Here is a 21,973-nt window from a genome sequence, read left to right on the forward strand (position 1 = left end):
GATGTGCATACAGAAATTGGCCAGACTGTGAGACGTCACGCGACACCAGTTACCTATGTGTGACATCAAAAGACCTTGGTCAGACAGGGTTACATTGCAGTGCGTTACAAAACATTGGTCAGACCGCGTTACATCACTCGGCATTGCGAGACTGGGGTGAGTCACAAGCATGGGCTAGACACCTACAGCACTCTGTTAGCCATAAGCGTGTGACGTCACAATAAACTGCTCAGACGATCTCCACTGAAGACGCGTGACAACTGTTGTGACGTCAGGCAGTGGTGCATCACATGACACGACACAAACTTGTTACTCTACGACACAACTACTCAGCGTTACATCACGAGAGCCTGGGGAGTGCGTGTCGTCACCAAGCACTACTCAGTTTATAACGTCACTACACTGAGAATGGGCTGTCACGTGACATTGATTAGACGTGCATCAGCTTCAGTTGACAGGAAGTTGTTTTAGTCTTGCCCACAGGCGGCTGCTTGTTGAAGGTGAATATTTCAGATGGTTGTGTAAAACATGTTTAAGACGGTTTTTGTATTTTGTGAAAAGCTTATCAATAATTTCCTTTCTGATGATGCTCGTCGACAACGTTGCTCGATAACACCATTTTTTCTAGCTCCCTCTCCTGACAAGAACAACAAGGTCCCTGACATGCTACATGTTAGAAAATTATGAAGACAGCAAATATAAAAACACACATGCATAATACAAAGAGAAATTATGTTCCTTTAATAACAGTTGGTTTGTCTCAATGTACATACATCCTCTTCCTCCCACCTCTTGTTGTCTCTCTCTCTCTGTGCCTCTCTCACACACACACACACACAGATGCGTGCGAACAAACGAATGCACTAAGACAGGATCCTGCACACCGCTGAGCCATCGTGACAGCCAATAAACATAAAGCACGTGACACTCACTGAAATCCCCCCACCTCCTGGCCAAAACCACAGAACTAGACAGGTTTTTATCTCTACAAACTTGTGTCACCAACATGACTTACTTACTGGTAGTACTTAGTACTACTGGCAATACTATCAGTCAGTGTAGTACTACTAATAAATGTAATAGCGTGTAGTAGTGCTAATAGCACAATCACTCAGCGGTAGTATTACTATAGTATTACTAATATTATCACTCAGATAGTTGCAGTATTACTAATATTATCACTCAGATAGTTGCAGTAGTACTAATATTATCACTCAGTTAGTGGCAGTATTACTAATATTATCACTCAGTGGCAGTATTACTAATATTATCACTCGGTTAGCGATAGTATTACTAATATTATCACTCAGTTAGTGGCAGTATTACTAATATTATCACTCAGTTAGTGGCAGTATTACTAATATTATCACTCAGTTAGTGGCAGTATTACTAATATTATCACTCGGATAGTGGCAGTATTACTAATATTATCACTCAGTGGCAGTATTACTAATATTATCACTCGGTTAGCGATAGTATTACTAATATTATGACTCGGATAGTGGCAGTATTACTAATATTATCACTCAGTTAGTGGCAGTATTACTAATATTATCACTCAGTGGCAGTATTACTAATTACTACACTCGGTTAGCGATAGTATTACTAATATTATCACTCAGTTAGTGGCATTATTACTAATATTATCACTCGGATAGTGGCAGTATTACTAATATTATCCTCAGATAGTGGTAGTACTAATAACAATATTATTACTCAGTTACTGTAGTACTAATTATAATATCACTCAGTTGGTAGTAGTACTACTAGCAATAGTATCACTCTGTTAATGGTAGTACTATTAATAATTCTATTGGTTATTGGTAGTAGTTAGTACTAATAATACTAACAATACTATCAGTCTGTTAGTGGCAATACTAAGAATCAAAGAACATAAGAACTCTACCAAATGATATTAAAGAAAAAAAATGAAAGAACACATTTGACTGTAATATCTAAATTAGAAGTTACACAAAATAGGGATTGAAATTGTCATGTATGTATAGCATTAAGTCCTCGCATTGTTCTTCCTTCTACATCTTTCTTACTATTTCGTGATCTTGCTCAGCGCTGAGATTCCCCCTCTGACTGAGACATTGGGTCTTACAAAGTCTCATTATTATTATGCACATGTGTACCCACCCACCCTTACCACTCCCCTTCATCACCCTCTCACCCACATCTCACCCTCTCCTGTCTCCTCCCACACCCAGGAGAAGCAAGGAACAAGAGGCAGGAGCGCAGACTGCGGTGGAGGAGACTTGAGTGAGGTTACAGAGAGTTTGTCATGTCAGGGTGCGTCTGTCGTGCAAAGCAAAGGTCGACTAAAGTTTATCGACAACTGGGGAGACCACCCTCACTTCCACGCAGTGGCTCCCCCTTACGTGGGGGGGGGGGCAGGGGGCACAAGCACTGTCTACACACTAGGATGGGGGAGGACTTTGTGTGAACTAACCACTTTATTTGATAAGACTAACCGCTCACTTGAGCAGTGATTGCAGATGATAAACAGGCGAGAAAGAGAGACAACTCCTCCTCGCCCAAGCTTCACAACTTTCCCAGAAATCGAATTTCACGGCAATGCGTGGGGGGGGAACCTGAACACGTGACCTGTTACAGCTCCGCCATCTTCTGCCCTCACGAACCTCCGCTGCACTTGACTTTTCTCATCACCTGAGCTTCAGCTGCACTGGAGTCTTCTGCTGCCATGAACAGCAACTGCACTTGGCCTCTGACTCATCTACTTCAGCTGAGCTTTTGTTTTGTTTATGAGACAGGGTGAACCACCTATAGATTACAGTCCAAGCTTTCACTAAGCTATGGCGTCTTTCTGTTCCACGATACTGACAGGGTATGACATCTGATTGTTATACTGACATCTGATTGTTATACTGACATCTGATTGTTATACTGACAGGACGACTGACTGTTCTACTGACATCTGATTGTTCTACTGACAGGACGACTGACTGTTCTACTGACAGGACGACTGATTGTTCTACTGACATCTGATTGTTCTACTGACAGGACGACTGATTGTTCTACTGACATCTGATTGTTCTACTGACAGGACGACTGATTGTTCTACTGACATCTGATTGTTATACTGACATCTGATTGTTATACTGACAGGACGACTGACTGTTCTACTGACAGGACGACTGATTGTTCTACTGACATCTGATTGTTCTACTGACAGGACGACTGATTGTTCTACTGACATCTGATTGTTCTACTGACAGGACGACTGATTGTTCTACTGACATCTGATTGTTATACTGACATCTGATTGTTATACTGACAGGACGACTGACTGTTCTACTGACATCTGATTGTTCTACTGACAGGACGACTGATTGTTCTACTGACAGGACGACTGACTGTTCTACTGACATCTTATTGTTCTACTGACAGGACGACTGACTGTTCTACTGACATCTGATTGTTCTACTGACAGGACGACTGACTGTTCTACTGACATCTGACTGTTCTACTGACAGGAATCTGACACTTAATTGTTACGGATTTTAATGTATGTTTGGAAATTCCTTTATTGTAGTTAATGTCATCTTATCTGTTCAGACAGAAATGTATTTACAGGAAATCTGTTATCATTACGACTTAATGATCTCATGTATAATCTCACTTAAGACATTGATCTTACTTCAGTACCAAGGAATTAAGTGGCTGAATGAACTGGGAGAGAACGGACCTCCATGATCTGAAACTTCTTCACGCGCAGTAAAACACACAAGCCTTTGAGTCTGCTGATGGGGCGTGCAGAAAACGTGTATTTATTATTATGTAATATTATGTATTCTTATGGATGATGATGATGATGATGATGATGATGATGATGATGATGATGATGATGATGATGATGATGATGATGATGATGATTTCATACAGTGTACTCCGTGCCGACAGCATCGACTGTGTTGATGGTCTTCACCGTCTGCACGTGTGTGGCGACATGACAGGTGCGCGCAGTGCTGTCTTTTGACATTGTCCATGATCTTTGTTGTTTTGTTTGTTTGTGTCGGGATTATCGAGCATAGCTTTGATGGTGGGTAAAGCGCTCTCTTAATCAACTGTATTTATATTTACCTGTGCATTGTGTCTGCAGGTTAGTGCTGGTGAGTCTGTCCTCTCGCCTTATGCTCACGCGCATGTACGGAGGGCCGGGAGTCCCGCTGATGCTGAAGAAAGGTGCTAAAGAAATGTGCTTATATTATTATGTTGTTATGTGTGTTGTGTTATGCAGTGTAATGCATGTGTTACGTAGTGCAATGTATAAATCGTATGAAGTGTAATATCTACAACTAATATCTTTTCAATTTCCTTTAATTTCCTGCAGAGCTGTTTGCTTTGAGCTCCTTACTGGGTGTCAGGGGCTATCAGAATGTGAAAACACAAAATCCCAGATAAATACAGAGTGCCAGCCCGTGACCCCATCCAGTCGGTCGCCTGGTGGAGCCACATGTCATCGCCTGGCAGTTTACTTGCAGTCGCCAGTCTCCGCAACATCGATCATAAAACCTTTGCGCGTGCTAGTGCCTGCCATGCACATTGCCTATTTGTAGCAAAAAACAAGTTGTTTTGCTTATTTTCGCTTTATTCACGAAATAAAATGAAACGAAATGCTAAGAACCCGATTTCTTCAAACAGCAGTTAATTTCACACTCCTATGATGTTTGCGCTAATATATCCCCATCACATTCCTCTGCCGCAATAACTCTCTTGCTGCACCGCCACCACACAGACCGTTAGCGCCCAATACTCTGGTGACGTCACAAGTACCCTGCTTGCTTATTCTTTATGTATTAGTTTTTTCTTTCTCTTTTTATTTCTTTGCGTCGATTGCCTTTCTGTTATTTTTTTCCACGTCGATGCCGACCAGCATGAACAGGGAGGAGGGGTAGAAAGGACAGGAGTTCTCTCCCTGATCTCATGAAGCTAAGGGTGACGTCACAGACATGCAGGCTGCCCACATAATCTTGTGTTTTATTCTGGGGCTAGCTCAGCGGAAAAAAATAAACAATTATTTCAGCAATGCAAGAAAATTAGCGATTGTTAATATGCGTGTATTGCGGCCCTATGCTCCACTGGGGTGGATAGGACCAAGAAGAAGAAATGTGCAGAAGTCTGCTGCTTGAGCTGAATCCCGACACTCTTGTTCAGTAGTGTTGTTCATCCTTGCGTTCCTTCGTATGTTGTCTAGGTCCTCCGTTTAGCCTCAGGCGCTAAGAGCACGTTCTTGACGAGCATGTGCTCTGTAACTCACTCATTTATTATGATCATAAAGAAAACTAAACACAAACAACACAAAGGTTCACTCTAACCCTGACACAGAAGAGAGCAGTGGACTATTTGCCACAAGCACAAAACTCTCTCACAGACATGAACCATCGCCATTATCAGAGACTTGCTGGGATGTCCTGGTCTACGGGAGGCAACTCTAATGTGATTTGTGACATTGTTGGCGCGTTAGCCTCCCTTAGAAAGTAATCAGCTCTATTTTCTTTAGCCGATACAAAGAGGAGAATTCAGGCCTTCAAAAATAACTCTCAGATGGCTGCTCTGGATCTCGTACAGGACACTCAGAACTAATGACCTTAGACGAAGTGTTGTCACTGTCACGGTCAGAGTAGGGAGGGGGTGGGTCAGGTGTCAGTCGACGTGTTCACAGCCCCTTCCCCCCATCGTGCACGTGAGACATTGAAGGTGAAGGGCGCACTATTTGCTGGCCTCACGTGCGAGCCTGTGACGCTTCCACCGAATCTAGCCTGTGTGTGGGTAACTGTGTGTGTGCGCACTCGCACACGGGGCACTTGCTCAAGGGACATAACACCATACAGCAGGACAACTCTAGTTTCAATAAAGTTGTTTCCCCTACACTGTAATCAAAGGAAACTTTCATTTTTCTCCCCCCACCCTCCGGAGCGGTTAGCGCCTGTCACCAATACAGTGAAGGCTGGATGCCCAGAGTTCATTTCTCGTCTCGGGCACGCTGTTCTTTCTCTGCACGTGACATCTGTTTACAGGGCTGGCTGTACGTCACTGCAAGTCGACAACCACTGCAGCATGGGAACACCTCCTAGAGATGGGACTTAGAGAAATGAACATCGGGATCTCAAAACATCAACAGAGAAATGAGCATCAGAATAGAAATAGTCCATAAAATATTGTCTGCATGAAACCAAAAGTCGAGCAAAGGTTGGAGGGGGGGGGGGGTGAGAGAGAGACTGAGCTGTTATCAGTTGATTGATAATTTTACTTAATAACCGCTGTGCTAGCAAATGACAGCAAACACTTCAGTAAGAAAACCAAGTAGAAGGAGAGGAGATAAAGTATTATTTACAAATATACAAATGTAGCTAACTATTTAGAGCTATTTATGTCTACAGTAGAGTTTCTCAGCTTAAATGCATGATACGGATGCAACGAATTGTACGCAGTAGTTCTGTTTGATCACATTAACAGCTTTGTGTGGTTTAAAGAGCTTTCCTTCTAGGGGAAGAGAGAAATTAAACAGAGTAGCTAAGTAGGATGAAGAAGATACAGGTTCGACGACAAAGGAGACGATAGTTGAAAACTGGAAGAACAGCGACGATGTGCGAAGAAAGTTGTGACGAAGAAGATGCTGAGCCTTCAAAAAGCGACCAGCGACACAATTTTGCGAGGACCTGTTTCAGTATCCACGACCTTTCACCGCGACAACAAGCGAGTCCAAGAACAGCCATCCCTAGGCTGCATACTGCATACTGCATACGTCTGTAGCACGTGTGTCTGTGAGACAATCACAGTCTTGTGTTGTCATGGCGGCTGTCACATCTACCCGATCATTACGTTTGGCCCCGCCAGTTTAAACACGTCGGGTGAGCTTGTTTGCAGACCTTCTCCGGGTTCCCTGGGAGCCACCCGAACAGAATTCAAACATCGTCCGCATGTGGATTGCAAGAGCCTGCAGGAATGTGGCGCCGCCTGGAGGAGCAGTTGTTGCAGATCGCGATCCCTGCCTTGTCACGTGACTCCAACATGGCCGACATCAGGACCACAAGGTCAAGGACAGGACAATGGTCCTCAGCCCGTGACGTCAGCGGTGACGCCAGAGGGTGAGCGTTGCCGAGACTTTGGCGAGCGCGTTGTTATGACAGGCGCTGTGTGCTGAGTTGGCACTCGTCTGTCCTTTGCTTGCTAGTGATTATAGACAATTCTCTGAGACCGTTTCTGGAGTTTTATTTCAGGGAGCAAACAAGCACCATTGGGCTAATTCTGACGCCAGCTGAAGCATTTTGCAGAGCGCTCAGCTAATGTAGGTGGGCCTGAAGAGTTCTCCAGTCTTGCCTATCTCACTCCCATGACGCAAGCTTGATATCGACATTATCATCACATCTTGCCGCTCGGTGTTTCCGCTACAGGTGTTTCTTTTAAAGGGAAAATTATTTCTTGATGGCAAAAACTGATGAGCTGACAATTGAATGACGCTCACGTCACACCTGTCCCCCTCCACCTCCATCTTTTATTCTTGGGGCCCAGTGCTAGTCAGGAAAAGTCTCCTCTTCTGCCAGCAAAAACTAGCTTTAGTTTAGTCTGTTATTTAGTTATTGTAGTGTAGCAAACATTAAGAAACAGACCGACCTGCAGCGTGAATGTTTTAGTGCAGCGATGCATGGCGCTCCTGTAGAGTAATTATATTGATGCTGTCAAGTAACAGATGAGAAGACAGACTGCAGTAGAATGCTGGAATAATGCATCATTATATTGATGTCGTTAAGTAACAGACGAGCTGACACACTGCAGTACGATGCTGGAATAGTAACTGTTGTCATGTCATGTGACATAGCGCTGTGACGGGGACATAGACTGCCTTACTGCTAGTAATGATGTCAAGAAGACCTTCTATGACATCAGCTTGGTGATGCTTGATGCTGTGGTTGATAATGTGGTGGTATGAGGCTATCCACGGGGGTTAACTGGCAGATGATACATCTTGTTATCGAGTGTAATGCTAACACAAACACGGGATGCACATAAGAAAATCAGTGAGAAAGAAGAACCTAACCCTGTGGTACCATAAGTGCTATCCGCGGAAAATAAACCAGTGAGAATCAATTACCTTTAATAAGCTTTGATGAGCTCGTGGGCATCACTTATCTTACAGTAAGTCTTGATGAATAAAGCTGGTGGTCTACAGAGAGGTCGGGTTTGAGTGAGAAGTTAACCAAGACACGGACCACTAACTACAACAACCACCACCACAACCAGTCGGTTGACGAACACGCTGATGTCAGCACTGAATAGTACACCAGCTGACAGCACTACAAGCCCGTGTGCCTCCATCTTGACATCGGTGCTGTCGTCAGCAGACTGAAGGCCTTAACATCACCTAACAGTGTATTTCATCTGTCTGCTGGAGGTCGGATGCAGGTTATCTGTCGTGTCAACAAACACAACAAGACAAAAGATCGAAGCTTGACGCCACCAAAGGATGTAACACTCGGGGCTTCACTCGTACATCACCGACGCGACGACGGTGTCAACGCCACAGCTTGGCCGTGGCCGTGGCCAGCAAGTATGTTCACACACCTAGAGACACATCCACACACCTGGCAACGTCACACATTGGAGCTACCTGTTCACTGCCATCTTTTATAATGGTGTTAACTTTTTTGTTTCAGAAATATCGCTTAGTGTTGTTGTTGTTGTTTATGTGTGTGGGGCTGTGAGTGAATGTGTGTGTGTGGGGGAGTTACTCTGTGTGTCTAGTACAAAGTGTTAGTAAATGTGCATGAGTTTGTGTTAGTAAGTTATCTCCATTTTCTTTATCAACTGACTTCCGATTATTAACGCTTCACTTGAACAGGTAAAGACGGGAGATAATCACCGGGTACTGGAGGTACACAGGCGTCCATGATAAGGCCTCGCCAGTGATGAGAAGGTGACGTCACCATGTGAGGGAGGGCGGGGCCGACCATAGTGACAGGCGACCAACCAGTGTCTGTGAGAGTTTGCTGAGTAGCAACACAACAATATAGTGAGTCACCTCGTCACACCATCGGTGATGTGGTGCTTGTCGTTGCTGGGCGAGTCGGTCCACGCACTGAGTTGACTTCACGGTGACCAACACGAAATCCCAGCGCAGTGCAAGCTTCATGCTTACATGTAACAACATACTATACCTGCTAATATTACAGTTTCAGCAGCTCCTCTGGCGAGATGCACACGAGGCTTTACTACAGTCGCTGCTGTGTGTAGCAGACGAAGCCTGGCGGTCCTCATACTCACAGTAACAACGAGTGTCTGAGTCCTGCCGCCCTCTACTACCTCGTGTCGCCATTAACACATCTTTGCAGCTTCTTAACTTTCCTAAGACTGTGAAAGTCCCTCTTAAGTCGGTAGAAGTATTTTTTTTAATTCATCTTCCAATAAGGCTTTCCCCTGTCTCTAGCGAAATAATAATAATAAAAATAATAATAATAACGGGGTGAAAAGAGTGCTTAAAAACTGACATTAATTAGCGAACGCAGCTCTCTTCAAATAACGATATAAAATATGTTGTAGAGGCGCTGGTGGCTGTCATAGCAGTCGGCGCTCCATCCCTCACCGCCGCCGCCACCTCATTATCTTTAAGAGCGTCTTCACGCCACAGATGTGTGCTAATGTTTTGTCACGTGATCTCACAGACGTGGGTGAGTAGAAAGCCAGAGAGAGGAAGGGAGGTGTGTCTGCTACTGCACGTAGAGAAGGTTGTGGTGGTAGTCTTTACAGGCATGGCTGACATACAGGTATGGCTGTACAGTTCCAGCCCGTGTAGTCTGCTGCTGGTTCCAGTCACCGTTTGTACGCAGTTACCGCCCATGAGGATCTTTTTGCCGTCGGGAGACAATCTTGCTCCTCCTGGTCACGTCCAGCCTCTCTCGTCTAACTATCCACAACTCTTGCTCGCTCCTCCTCAACAGTAAACAGTTAAAAAAAAAAAGAAAAGAAAATGAGGAGGAAATGACTGTCAGTCAACTCGGCACTGTCAAGCCACCAGAAGTCATTCTCCGCCTTACGTCACATCGGCCTCTTACTTGCTTTACGTCACACTAGGAGGCAAGGGGACTGTGACCCTCCCTATAGTCTCCACTCGTAGGAAACATTATCTTGGTGCTGAGCAGACTTTGAGCCCAAACGTTGATAAACATGTGATGTAACACGTGTAAGGATACCAAATATGACACCACACACAGCACGAGTAGGGATCTACAATGTGACGTAACATGACACGTTACCTACTTCGTTGCATAAAGGGAGCCTTGTGCGGTGGATGTGTACACAACAACACAAATGTAAACAAGGACACTGCACTGACTGCAGAATGAAAACAAGAACAACGCCCTCGGTGGAGCAGTGGACCACACCTTGGGCCAGACCTTGCCGACTGTCAGTGAACGAGCAGCAAGGGGTGGGGAGAGGGTGGAGATACCCAGAAATGTATGTTACTTCTGGCGCATGCGCACATCGACTGTATTGTCCCAGACGTTCTCCATGCCCAGGAGGAGTATTGACTTCCCCCCAATGCCGTGCACACACAGGTGCTAATTATAGCAGCGCTCCACGTGCACCGCGAACGGAGCGAAAGGTGGGAAGAGGGGAATGGTGGGAAGGGGGTAGGAGGCACCCGTTCTCGACGATTACAGGCCTTGGACCTAACCATCCAAAGGAGGCAACGACCCCGTCGATAATCGATGACAGCGTTGTGTAGACAGGACACGACTAGAGTAGGTCAACTGTCGCCTACTTCTTGTTTCCCCCTGAGACCAAGATTAACGACATGACACCACGGGGATGGGCAATGGGGTCTGGTCCTCCACCTCCCGAAAGTCATTCACTTAATTAAATTGAGAAATTAATTAGTTAGTAGGCTTCAATCTGTGGGATGGACAGATTGCATGGGTTCTTCCGTGTGCTGCCAAAGTAAACCTCTTTTCCTTTCAATTTTCTTTCTGATCACGTTTTAATTCTGATCTTCATTTGATTTTTCTTTTTCTTTTTCCGTCTATTCCTGTTGTATTTCCTCATCACTCCGTAACCCCTGACCTACACTGTTAGTGTTGTGTTAGCTACCCTCGAATGAAAGTTTTATTTACTGTGATTTTCCAGGTTCTAGCGGCAACCAAGTACCCGTGTGTACTCCACCCCAAGTCTTGAGAGAGACAGAACCTGTTGCCATCGGGGTAAAATGGTTGAATCTTCAAGCAAAAAAAGGACACACGCACGCACACACACAAAAGCACACACACACACACACACACACACACACACACACATTTTAGAGGATTTATTTTTTACTGGTGACACTCGGTTAGCAAAGTGAATTCACAAGGCTGACCCTGGTACAGATGAACTAAGGTTGATTGTTATGCTGGTCAACATGAACGTGCACATTGTCAACATTCCGTGTGCTTTGTGTGCATCAGCGCGTGCCCTGGACATCTGGACCTTCGGCCCTCAACATGTTTCACGCTCTTCTTATAAAAATAAAACGGATGTTTGGCGAGTTTTCAACATGGCGATTGTGTAACAAGTGTCAAACATTCATTTAGACTTTTGCAATGAAGTGTTTGAGTCCAGTGTCTCTCATATTAAATATTCATTCTTCCCTTTGACCTCCCCCTGAAGGCCGCCATATTCTGGTGACGCTCTCGTCACGTGCTTGGTGAGCAAGGAGGGGGTGAGTCGGGTGGAAGTGTTGCAGCGCCATCTGTGGTGAGAGCAGTGCAGCCAGCAATTCACAGTCGGTGTGTAGTGTCGCGAACTGAGTTGTGCTCACACCACTCTGAGCACCTTATCCTCCCACACTGTCCGCCTGTGGCGCCCTCTTGCACCTGTTCACGTGATCAGCCCAGACTCCTGCTGCGCGAATCTCGTTAACAAGGCGAGACTTCCTCGGCCTCTGCAGCCAGCCACGCACACCAGCTGCAGATGCACATTATCGAACACAACGTCTATCGTCTCTCTCTCTTCCCCCTCCCGTCTCTCTCTCTCGTGTATAAGTGGTTTTACTCGTTCTACGAACTATGCACCCATCCGCAGTCTCACTCAGTCCATTCAATGCGCGTGGAGTGAGTGAGTAGTCCACATGGATGCTGGTGTGGGTGCGACTGTCCCCACCTGTTGAAGGTGGTTGCTGAGTTGATGATGTCGTCTGTTGGTGGCGGCCTTCCACTACACACGACACACCTCGTGACATCTACACCCAGGCCGCCATCGCTGCCTCCGTTCACTGCTTTTGACTTTGTGAATGAAGGAAGAGCTTTTCCTCTCTCTCCATCTCTTCGTTCCTCCAAACGGCGGAAGTGTGTGCGATCGCACGCGTGCACGCGTGAGTGATTTATATAATGATGAACCGTAGGAGTGCTATGAAATGCGTGCGTCAGTTGGCGGCATCCCCCACACACGCACGAACACACACACACGAACACACACGCACACAGGCATTCACGGACACACACTAACACACGCACACACACAGGCACTCACACACGCACTAACACACGCACACGCACTCACACACGCACGCACACACACGCATACAAACACACGCACTGACGTGCATACACACGCACTCACACATACACTCAGACGTTCACTCACATAAACACAAACACACGCACACACACGCATACAAACACACTCACACAGGCACGCACTCACGCACACACACGCACTCACATAAACACAAACACACGCACTCACGCACACACACGCACTCACATAAACACAAACTCACGCACACACACGCACTCACATAAACACAAACACACGCACTCACACACACACAGGCACTCACTCACACACTCACACACGCACAAACTCACGCACACCGACCGGATGAGCAGAGCGCGCGACCGGTGGGGGCCCATGCAGCACTGCAGCGCGCGCAGCCCGTTGTAGCCCCGCGCCTCGCGCCAATGAACCCCTCCCCCAGATCCCCTCACTCATCGTCGCCCCCATCGCCTCCCACATATAAGCGCAGGCTGACTGCAGTCGTCATGTCCCGCGCCGCCGTCACTACCCACGGAAGTAGACTTTCAGACACAATGCAACTGCCAAAAGTTGTTCACACACACGCACAGCACGCGCAGTGCACGCCTCAAGGTACGTCACAGTTTACTGCAGCGTGCTGCTGATGTGACGTGCGTAGTGTTCGTGCTGCTGATGTGACGTGCCTGAGGGACTTTGTGGACTTTGGTGAGCGCGGTGATGACGTGGTGATGTCAATGGAACATCACAGGACATGATATCAGGATAATCCAGGATAATCCACAAAGCAAACCATGTGTCAAGTGTTGACGTGTGTGTCGCAGTGTGTCACAGTGTCTCACACTTTGTCATCGCCGACGTCGCGTCACAGTCCACCCTGCATTTCCGGCCTGTCCGTTTATTTTGCAAGCTGCATGTGCCTACCCGGGCTGCACCTACCCGGCGAACACTGGATACGGCCTCTGTGAAGACAAGCGGATATGTTGTGCTAGTAGTTACCCCGGGTGAGGCGAGGGGACTCGTGCGCACAAACTGGTTTTAAACTTTATTTGATTTTAATGTCAGGGAAATTTTCACTGGATGCGACTTGCTTTCTTGTCGCACAACTTTGCTTCGAAACCAACGCAGTTCTTTGTATTCCATTCGTTTCTGTCCTGAGGAGGTGGGCAACAGTCGCTGTCACTCTATTGTCTGTTCGAGCGGACGACTGACATCACGCACCTAGGTACAGCTACGTCACTGACAGTGGTGACGATGAACCACTTCCACTGAGCACAGATCACGCCGACTGTCATCACGAGACTATACAACAAGTAAGCCCCATCCTGACAACTCGCTGTGGGTGTTGGGAGGTGACTGGCGAATACACTTTATGTGTGTTGTAAGTTAACCTTTGACCCGTGGCCATCTGCCTCTGTAGCCTTGTGTCTTGCAACTACAAATGTTGCCGGCGTGCGGTGAGTCGATATCGTCTTCAACTAAAGCTGATCTCATAAACAAGGGCCATTAAGCGTTGAGTCGAGTCCCAAAACACCCATCAAATTGTCTTTCCCTCAGGCAAGGGAGGAAGCGCGGCGGTGGCGGTGGTGGTGGTGGTGACATGCACAGGACGTCACCGTTGGTCCACAAGGCAGGCGGTGCAAAAACGTCACGGCTGAGTGGCCAGGCGTCTGTGTCTCCGGCCTCCAGGTGTCGTTAAGGTCGAACCGGAAAAGCCCGCTCTCCCTGAAAACCCATTCATCGGCTACTTAAATGTTTAAAAAATAAAACAGAGAGAGAGAGAAAACGTGACATGGACAAACAAGCCATCAAAGTCGCACCGCGCGCCCAACACGTGACGTTCTGCGTGCACCACGGAGGGTAGAGAAGTCAGAACACAGAGTGCACCCCATGTCGGGTCCCACTTTCAAGGCTTTCAGTTTGTTCTTACGGGTGTTGTGCACAGCGGATTGCAGGTGACTAGGGATGGACACGTCACGTCAGAGGAAACTGCAGATTGTTTACAGACAGACTACGACAGTGTCCACATTTGTGTCGTCCACTCTTGACTGTCTCCAGGCTTTTGATTGTCTGGCAGAAGCCAAGAACCAACAGCAGACGCAATCCTGAATTAAGAAACTTGCGTCTGAGGACAAAGCAACATCCGGTCAGCTTGTAAACAGTATAAACAACATCTTGTCCTCGTGTTGAGACCAGCGATAGAGAATTGCACCTTGTCAGTGCCGTTGCCTTCACACATGGCCGCCACACTCTGCATTGTGCACGACGGAAGGAGGAGATTACAAGGCTACAGTCTTTGCTGAGTTGGTGACGTGCGCCTGAGTGCGTGCAGGTGACGGAGGCAGTGCCACGGACAACTCCAGCTAAGCTGCCAACCATCAATGAGGGAAACAGCAATGGCAAAATCCCAGCTTCCCCCAAAGCGGTTAGAATAGAAAAATGGATTCCATTTAAGAAAGAGAGAAAACGAGAAAGAAAAAGAAAGTGATTAAAGGAGGGTAAAATGTCTATTGGTGGTAATCTGCAAGCCCGCAGCTACGTGGTGCAAAACAAAGGTGTGTAACCTCCGCAATCTTCCCGTCTCCTCGCGCTGTTTCTCTTTTTTACATTTTGATTAATTTTCCGCGGCAGAGAAAATCTCATAAAGCAATTTAATTTTCACTTTTCTTGCCAGTCGCACAAACCGTGGCGCGAACTGACTTGTTGACACACAGGTGAGGTAAACAGCTTTCCTCTTGGAACATCGCCGACAGGTCAACAGCACTCGGTACAATCTGGTGACAAAACACCTCAGTGACTACGTGTGTGACCATCCGACACTGACTACGTGTGTGACCATCCGACACTGTGACTACGTGTGTGACCATCTGACACTGTGACTACTTGTGTGACCATCTGACACTGGGACTACGTGTGTGACCATCAGACACTGTGACTACGTGTGTGACCATCTGACACTGTGACTACTTGTGTGACCATCTGACACTGTGACTACGTGTGTGACCATCAGACACTGTGACTACGTGTGTGACCATCAGACACTGTGACTACGTGTGTGACCATCAGACACTGTGACTACGTGTGTGACCATCAGACACTGTGACTACGTGTGTGACCATCTGACACTGCCCCTCAGTGTGGGATTACCGCCGGCTTGTGGCCAGTCCCTGAGGTCAGCAAGGTTACACTCATCAAGAGCAGTCCAGCCACTTGGCGGCGCCACCGCTGAGCTGCGATGGAGGCTGATTATCGACGCTGTAAGGCAGCGGACAGAAAGCGATGTTGAGAAGCCGGTGATGTACTTATTGCCTTCACTGGCTATTGTCGTAGCTCGCCTTCACGACCTGCGCGCCAGATGCTCGCCTAGCTGACCCCGCACGTCACTCGCACCCCCTCACGCCCCCTGTCGCCCCCTGCTTCCTGCCACACACCCACGCCAGGGACGCTGCGACAGAGCGTGACAGAGACCCGCTGCTAAAACTCTCGTCACATACCGCGCACTGGTGCTTACAGTTACGTCACATACCGCGCATTGGTGCTTACAGTTACGTCACATACCGCGCACTGGCGCTTACAGTTACGTCACATACCGCGCACTGGTGCTTACAGTCACGTGACGCGTCAGGCGAAACCATTCTCCCTTTGTGCGCAAGGTGGGTGCTCATATCTCCTTTTATTTCTTGTTTGCCTGAGAGAAAGCGGAAGAGCTTTAGTCTGGTCCCGCAGCGCGATTTGATATGTACACCCCGGGTACCCTACTGTCCATCGCCCCGCAGGCGTAGAAAGTGCGAGAAGTGTGCGGGGGCAGACAACTCCTGCCACAAGCCAATGGAAGCAAGGCACAGGTTCACTTCTCTCTCGTGAGAGGCCGCGCGAGCGAACGTCTTGAGTCGCTGGGGAGCTCGGGGGGCGCCGTTTGTCGCTCAGTCGACGAACTGTTGTGACCTTGGATTCTTCCTGTCATCCTGCACTGGTGTGACACAACCATCACGTGACAGTGCGGCCTATGTGACCGTTACATTGTGTGGCCCACTGGACCTTCGCTGCTGGGCCCCGAGTTAATTTAAACGATTGTTGCAGCTGATGGTGCAGCTCTACAGTTGTGTCCCCCTTGTGTGGGTCCCTCCACACACCGAGGCCTGCACACTGTGTGACGCACCAACCCTGTTGTCGGTAGTTCCACGGTGACCCTGCGCGTGACACTTGTGCGTGACCCACCTCGTGAGCAGCTGGAGATTTCCATCTGTGAGCAGAAGGACAAGAAGCATCTGTGGTGTCACGGTCAGGGCCTTTTAGCAGGACAGTCGTCTGTTATCGGACCACTCCGTCTGTCGTCTGCTGAGGTTTGACATCATTACACAATTCAATTTGGCCGCCATTTTACACACTTTATACACTCCACGCAATCCGATTGGCTCGTGCCACAGCTAGCCCTTCACACTGTCGAGGGCTTGCTGAGTGCCTTCCTGTGTTGTTTCGAGGACGTCACTGCCGTAGCCGTGACATGCGTGTGACGTACCTACGACATCCACCAGCCTCAGACAAGTAGCCAGGAATACAATTTGCTGGAGATGTCTGCGTGCCGCTAGTCACATCGCCGATGCCATGAGGTACGCCATTGTTACATCTATCTACCTTTCACTTTGTGCTCGGCGCTGCCAGAAACACAATTCATCTCGTCTGCGGCGGTGCTTCTGATTTGCTTTTGGGAGCTAAAGTGGTTTGGCTTTGACAGCTCCAAGCCCTGCATGCTGTTCGGATTACATTCGTCAAGGAGGAACCCAAGTTTGAGACTAGTGGTGACGTCCAGAGGCTGTGTACGACGAGTTGATGGTCGGTGGTTTGCTGTCAGTCATCGCTCGGCTTCTTCCCCATGAGAAGACCACACCCTGGTGTCATCCTAGCACGTGACCTGTGCTGCCACATACCTCCTCCTTCACGATGCCCGAGAACGAATCACATCCCCCGTACCACGTGGCCAACACCCACCTCCCGGCCCTGAACGGTTCCTTCCTGCCCACTGATGCGATCCCCGAGGAGGAGCAGGAGTACAGCCTGCCAGAGAAGGCGGTCATCGGCGCCATATTAACGGTCATGGTCTTCGTGGCGGTGGTGGGCAACCTGCTGGTGTGCGCCGCCGTCTTCACGGACCGACGCCTCAAGCGCAACTCCAACTTCTTCATCGTGTCCCTCGCCATCGCCGACCTACTGGTGGCCTTGGTCGTCATGACCTTCGCCATCGCCAACGACATCCACGGCCGCTGGGTATTTGGCTCCATCTTCTGCAAGGTGTGGATCTCGTCGGACATCATGTGCTCCACAGCCTCCATCCTCAACCTCTGCGTCATCTCGCTGGACCGCTACATCCACATCCGGGATCCGCTGCGCTACGAAGCCTGGATGACGACTCGCAAGACTGTGCTATTTATAGCCACGGTGTGGATTCTGTCCGTTTTAATTTCGTTTGTCCCCACTCACCTGGGGTGGCACGAGCCGCCCATGGGCGAGAACTCCACTGAACTGCAGGAGTTGTGCGTCTTTAACATCAACCCGGTCTACGCCATTGTCTCGTCTACAGTCAGCTTCTACATCCCGTGTGTCGTCATGGTGTCCATCTACGTCCGCCTCTACGTCTACGCCCGGCGCCACGTACAGACCATCAAGCGCACGCACCTGGCGGAGCGATTTCATACCAACGGTTCCTCCAAGTCGTCCTATAAAGTGTCAGACCACAAGGCAGCCGTTACCCTGGGTATCATCATGGGAGTCTTTCTTCTGTGCTGGGTGCCCTTCTTCATCGTCAACCCCATCGCTGCCTTCTGCAGCTCGTGCATTCCCAAGCTGGTGTTTCAAATCCTGACCTGGTGTGGCTACGTCAACTCCTGCCTCAACCCCATCATCTATTCTATTTTTAACACGGAGTTCCGTGACGCCTTCCGTAGAATCCTCTTCCCCAAGTGTTTTCTGGAGCGTCGGCAGAAGGACGTCCTCCGCGGTGAGGCGTCGACAGCGACGACAACAGCACTGAGCAGCAGGAGGGTGAACAAGGCCGAGTATGGCCCTCCACTGACTGAAAACGGCGCAAGCGTCCGGAGGAACAGCCGGGAGCGACTGTTTGTGGACAAAGTCACATCCTTGTGAGGTCGTGACTCCTTGTCGCAGGTACGACAGGTCACGTCTTGATGACTGTCACGACCGTGCCAAAGTCACATGTCAACGACTGTCGTCTCTGGCTGTATGGCCACATCTCAGTTTTAGGTGTAGGGCTGCACTTTCCACCCACATCCTTCAAGTAAACATCCCACCATCCTCCCTCGTCCCCACCCCACACCCCGACATGGTGTATGCTGACTGCTTGTAAATACTTATTTGCACCTGCCACACCTGGCGAGGCCTGCCTCACATTGGTCCCTGGCTAAGTATCGAACTGCCATCAGCGACAGTCTACTCGCACTCGTCTTGAGCACGACACCAACAACCTCCACTACCACCACCACCACAACCACCACCACCACAACAACAACATTATTTCCGGCGGAGTTAGGTGTAAGGACTGCTGACATAAAGACTCCAGCACCACCTTTGAGGGTAAAGAGGAAGCCAGACATGATGCCAGTGTCTACAGAGCACAGGCGCCCTCTTGTAAACTGTTCTTGATGTTCCTTGGTTGGCTGGCTGGTTGGTTGGCTGGCTGGCTGGTTGGTTGGTTGGCTGGCTGGCTGGTTGGATGGTTGGCTGGTTGGTTGGCTGGTTGGTTGGATGGCTGGTTCCCTTACTTAGGTACGTAGTGGCTGTTAGGCTCCGACGTCAAATCATTATTTCTAAGATTATTTGGATAAAGTCAGTGACACCTGGCAGTGACACCTGGCAGTGACACCTGGCAGTGACACCTTGACTTCCTCGGGTGTCAAGCAACAGTAAAAGTCTGTGACACATCCGTGTACACCATTGCCGTGAGACACAATTGTAAATATTCCATACGAGACATAACAATATCATATTGCTGTAAGAGACATAACGATACAATATTGCTGTAAGAGACATAACGATACAATATTGCTGTAAGAGACATAACGATACAATATTGCCGGAGGAGACCCAATAGTGTGTAATATTCCCAAAGAAAGAACAGTGTCGAGCATTGCCGCGATACATCAGTGTGTCATCTTTCTTCGATGTCAAGTCAAGTCGTGAGATGAGATTTGTGACATGCAGTCACGTGATGTGAGTACACTGTGAGACTGTGACATCACAAACTGCCAGTGTCAGTAATCTTACAGTGACACAACCAATGCCTCGTTCATGGCTGTCAACCGTCGGCAGTGGACAGGAATCACAGAAAGGTAAATATTTCCGGTTGTCTCCTTGTTCTGAACCTGTCGAGCGCGTGAATGACGTGAATGCTGGTCACGTGCTTGTAGTACTCTGTACTTTGTTGTGTACATGTGTACACTGTGCCAAATGCCCACAAGTGAACACTGGCTCTCTGAGCCTGAGGGCGGATAAGCTGGTGAAGCTGATAGACAGATCAAGCGACGGACAGACTGACAAGAAGAGGAGACTGAGATGTCAGAGACTGAGAGACTGAGAGACTGAGAGTTAGTTGAGTGTACAGTACAGTGGCAGTCCTCGCCTACACTGACAGTCGGCACTGTACACTTTCCGAGAGAGAATATTGGTGAAAATTGTGGAAGGCTGAGCAGCCTGGTTATGTACAGCTGTACACCATTCACTGAGTGCGGGTACGTCACCGTCACTGTCACGTAGAGTACGTGACTGCCACCAGCCCACCCTGTACAGTCTCAGCATCTGGGGTGGATTGATAGAGAGCACTGTGTGTACTTCATCTGTAAACTCTTGAGTGACTCATGATGTACATTGTCAGCCGACAGCCACAGTGAACGCTCATTGCAGGCTGTGTGAACAGTGAACAGTGAACAGTGTGCGCATGACAGACAGTGACGGACAAGGACTGACAGCAACCCGAGATATGACGGGTGGACGGACGTGTACTACAACAACGCTGGGTGCACTGGAGTATGCAGGAGAAATGATGGATATACTGAGACGTACCCGTTAAAGGGTTAAAGACTTTCTTTATCTTGATAGGTGGATAGGCTGTTTCTATAAATAGATTGCCTTGTTACTCGCGAGTCTGTCTGACGGACAGAAGAATGAATGACTACAAGTGCATGTAGGTGCATACTTCTACATGAGTGTGCCTGTGTACAAATGTATGTGCGTATGTGTATGTGTGTGTGTGCATATATGAACAGATGTGTGCAAGAATACGTGTATCCATAGGTGACGTGCTCACAGATGTGTTACGAACACAGTTGCGTGCAAGACCCGGAGACTTGCTTGTGAGCTACACACTGTTGACACATTGTGATAAATTATTGTCAGTTTATTTATGCCTCGATGAGTAAGTCGAGCTCATTCACGATGAAGTGAGTTTCGCCTGTGACGTTTCTCTCTTGTGCTTCACACGTTGATCCTCGATAAGTTTAGCTGTGATGTGTGCGTCATCGAGCTGTTGACAAACTGTGAACACACAGCGAACATGATGCTTACACGAAAGTCCAGCAAAGTTTTGCTGACCTATGACCTAGCCTGAAAGGTGACCTGAACGGTGACCTGCATGGTGACGTGTATGGTGACGTGTATGGTGACGTGTATGGTGACGTGTATGATTGCTAAAACACGGGTGACTATCTTGCTCTTGTTACGTTTGAAATATTGAGAAATGAAATATTATCGTACAAGGTGTGACAAGTGGCCATGTCTTCAGTGTCTTGACTGAGTGAGCATCAGTAAGGCTGTGTGTGTGTGTGTCTGTGTCTGTGTGTGTGTGTGTGTGTGTGTGTGTGTGTGTGTGTGTGTGTGTGTGTGTGTCTGTGTGTGTGTGTCTGTGTGTGTGTGTCTGTGTGTGTGTCTGTGTGTGTGTGTCTGTGTGTGTGTGTGTGTCTGTGTGTGTGTCTGTGTGTGTGTCTGTGTGTGTGTGTCTGTGTGTGTGTCTGTGTGTGTCTAGTGTCTTTGCGGTGAGCTGGTTCAACCTCCAACTAACGTCCCTGGACTGCTGACAGACGATTTTTTTCCAGTTAACTGCTAAAACGAGGCCTGAGACAAGAAAGTTTCCGGTTTAGTGCCATTCAGTGTTTAGGCTCGCCGAGACTAACAGCTGTTCACTTCACAAGAGACTAAGCGTTGGTCTCGGCAGACAGACAGCAGTCCACCTACACTGTCCGCGGTCACACTGTTTGTTACATCACAAGATGTCTCGACAGTGTAGACAGACATTGCTGGTTGATCATAGCTGTGTGACGTGCCAGTGCTTCTCTTGGCCAATGGGTGAAGAAGACGGGCACAGTGGATGAGAAGACGTAAATAATATTTATTTTGTGTTCCTCTCTCGCTCTGTCTCTCTGTCAGAAGTATCCGC

The 21,973-nt window shown here is 48.2% G+C and overlaps 1 protein-coding gene and 1 long non-coding RNA gene across 2 annotated transcripts; both read left to right on the forward strand.

Annotated features, from left to right (window-relative positions):
- Positions 1-2,414: 2,414 nt before the first annotated feature.
- Positions 2,415-4,639, forward strand: LOC112564667. Its single transcript, XR_003099253.1, has 3 exons — positions 2,415-3,980; positions 4,127-4,209; positions 4,358-4,639. It is a non-coding gene; the product is annotated as an uncharacterized LOC112564667 (long non-coding RNA).
- An 8,160-nt stretch (positions 4,640-12,799) lies between these two features.
- Positions 12,800-21,309, forward strand: LOC112564849 (dopamine receptor 1-like). The gene has a single exon (XM_025239921.1). It carries the CDS (start codon positions 17,473-17,475, stop codon positions 18,670-18,672), a length of 1,200 nt encoding a protein of 399 aa, XP_025095706.1. The 5' UTR covers positions 12,800-17,472; the 3' UTR covers positions 18,673-21,309.
- Positions 21,310-21,973: the final 664 nt, after the last annotated feature.

Source organism: Pomacea canaliculata, linkage group LG5 (assembly GCF_003073045.1).
Source record: "Pomacea canaliculata isolate SZHN2017 linkage group LG5, ASM307304v1, whole genome shotgun sequence".
NCBI classification, from domain to species: domain Eukaryota; kingdom Metazoa; phylum Mollusca; class Gastropoda; order Architaenioglossa; family Ampullariidae; genus Pomacea; species Pomacea canaliculata.

Bases quoted from the DNA above. Each gene is read 5' to 3' on its own strand.
- LOC112564849 (XM_025239921.1), top strand. From the start codon at position 17,473: ATGCCCGAGAACGAATCACATCCCCCGTACCACGTGGCCAACACCCAC.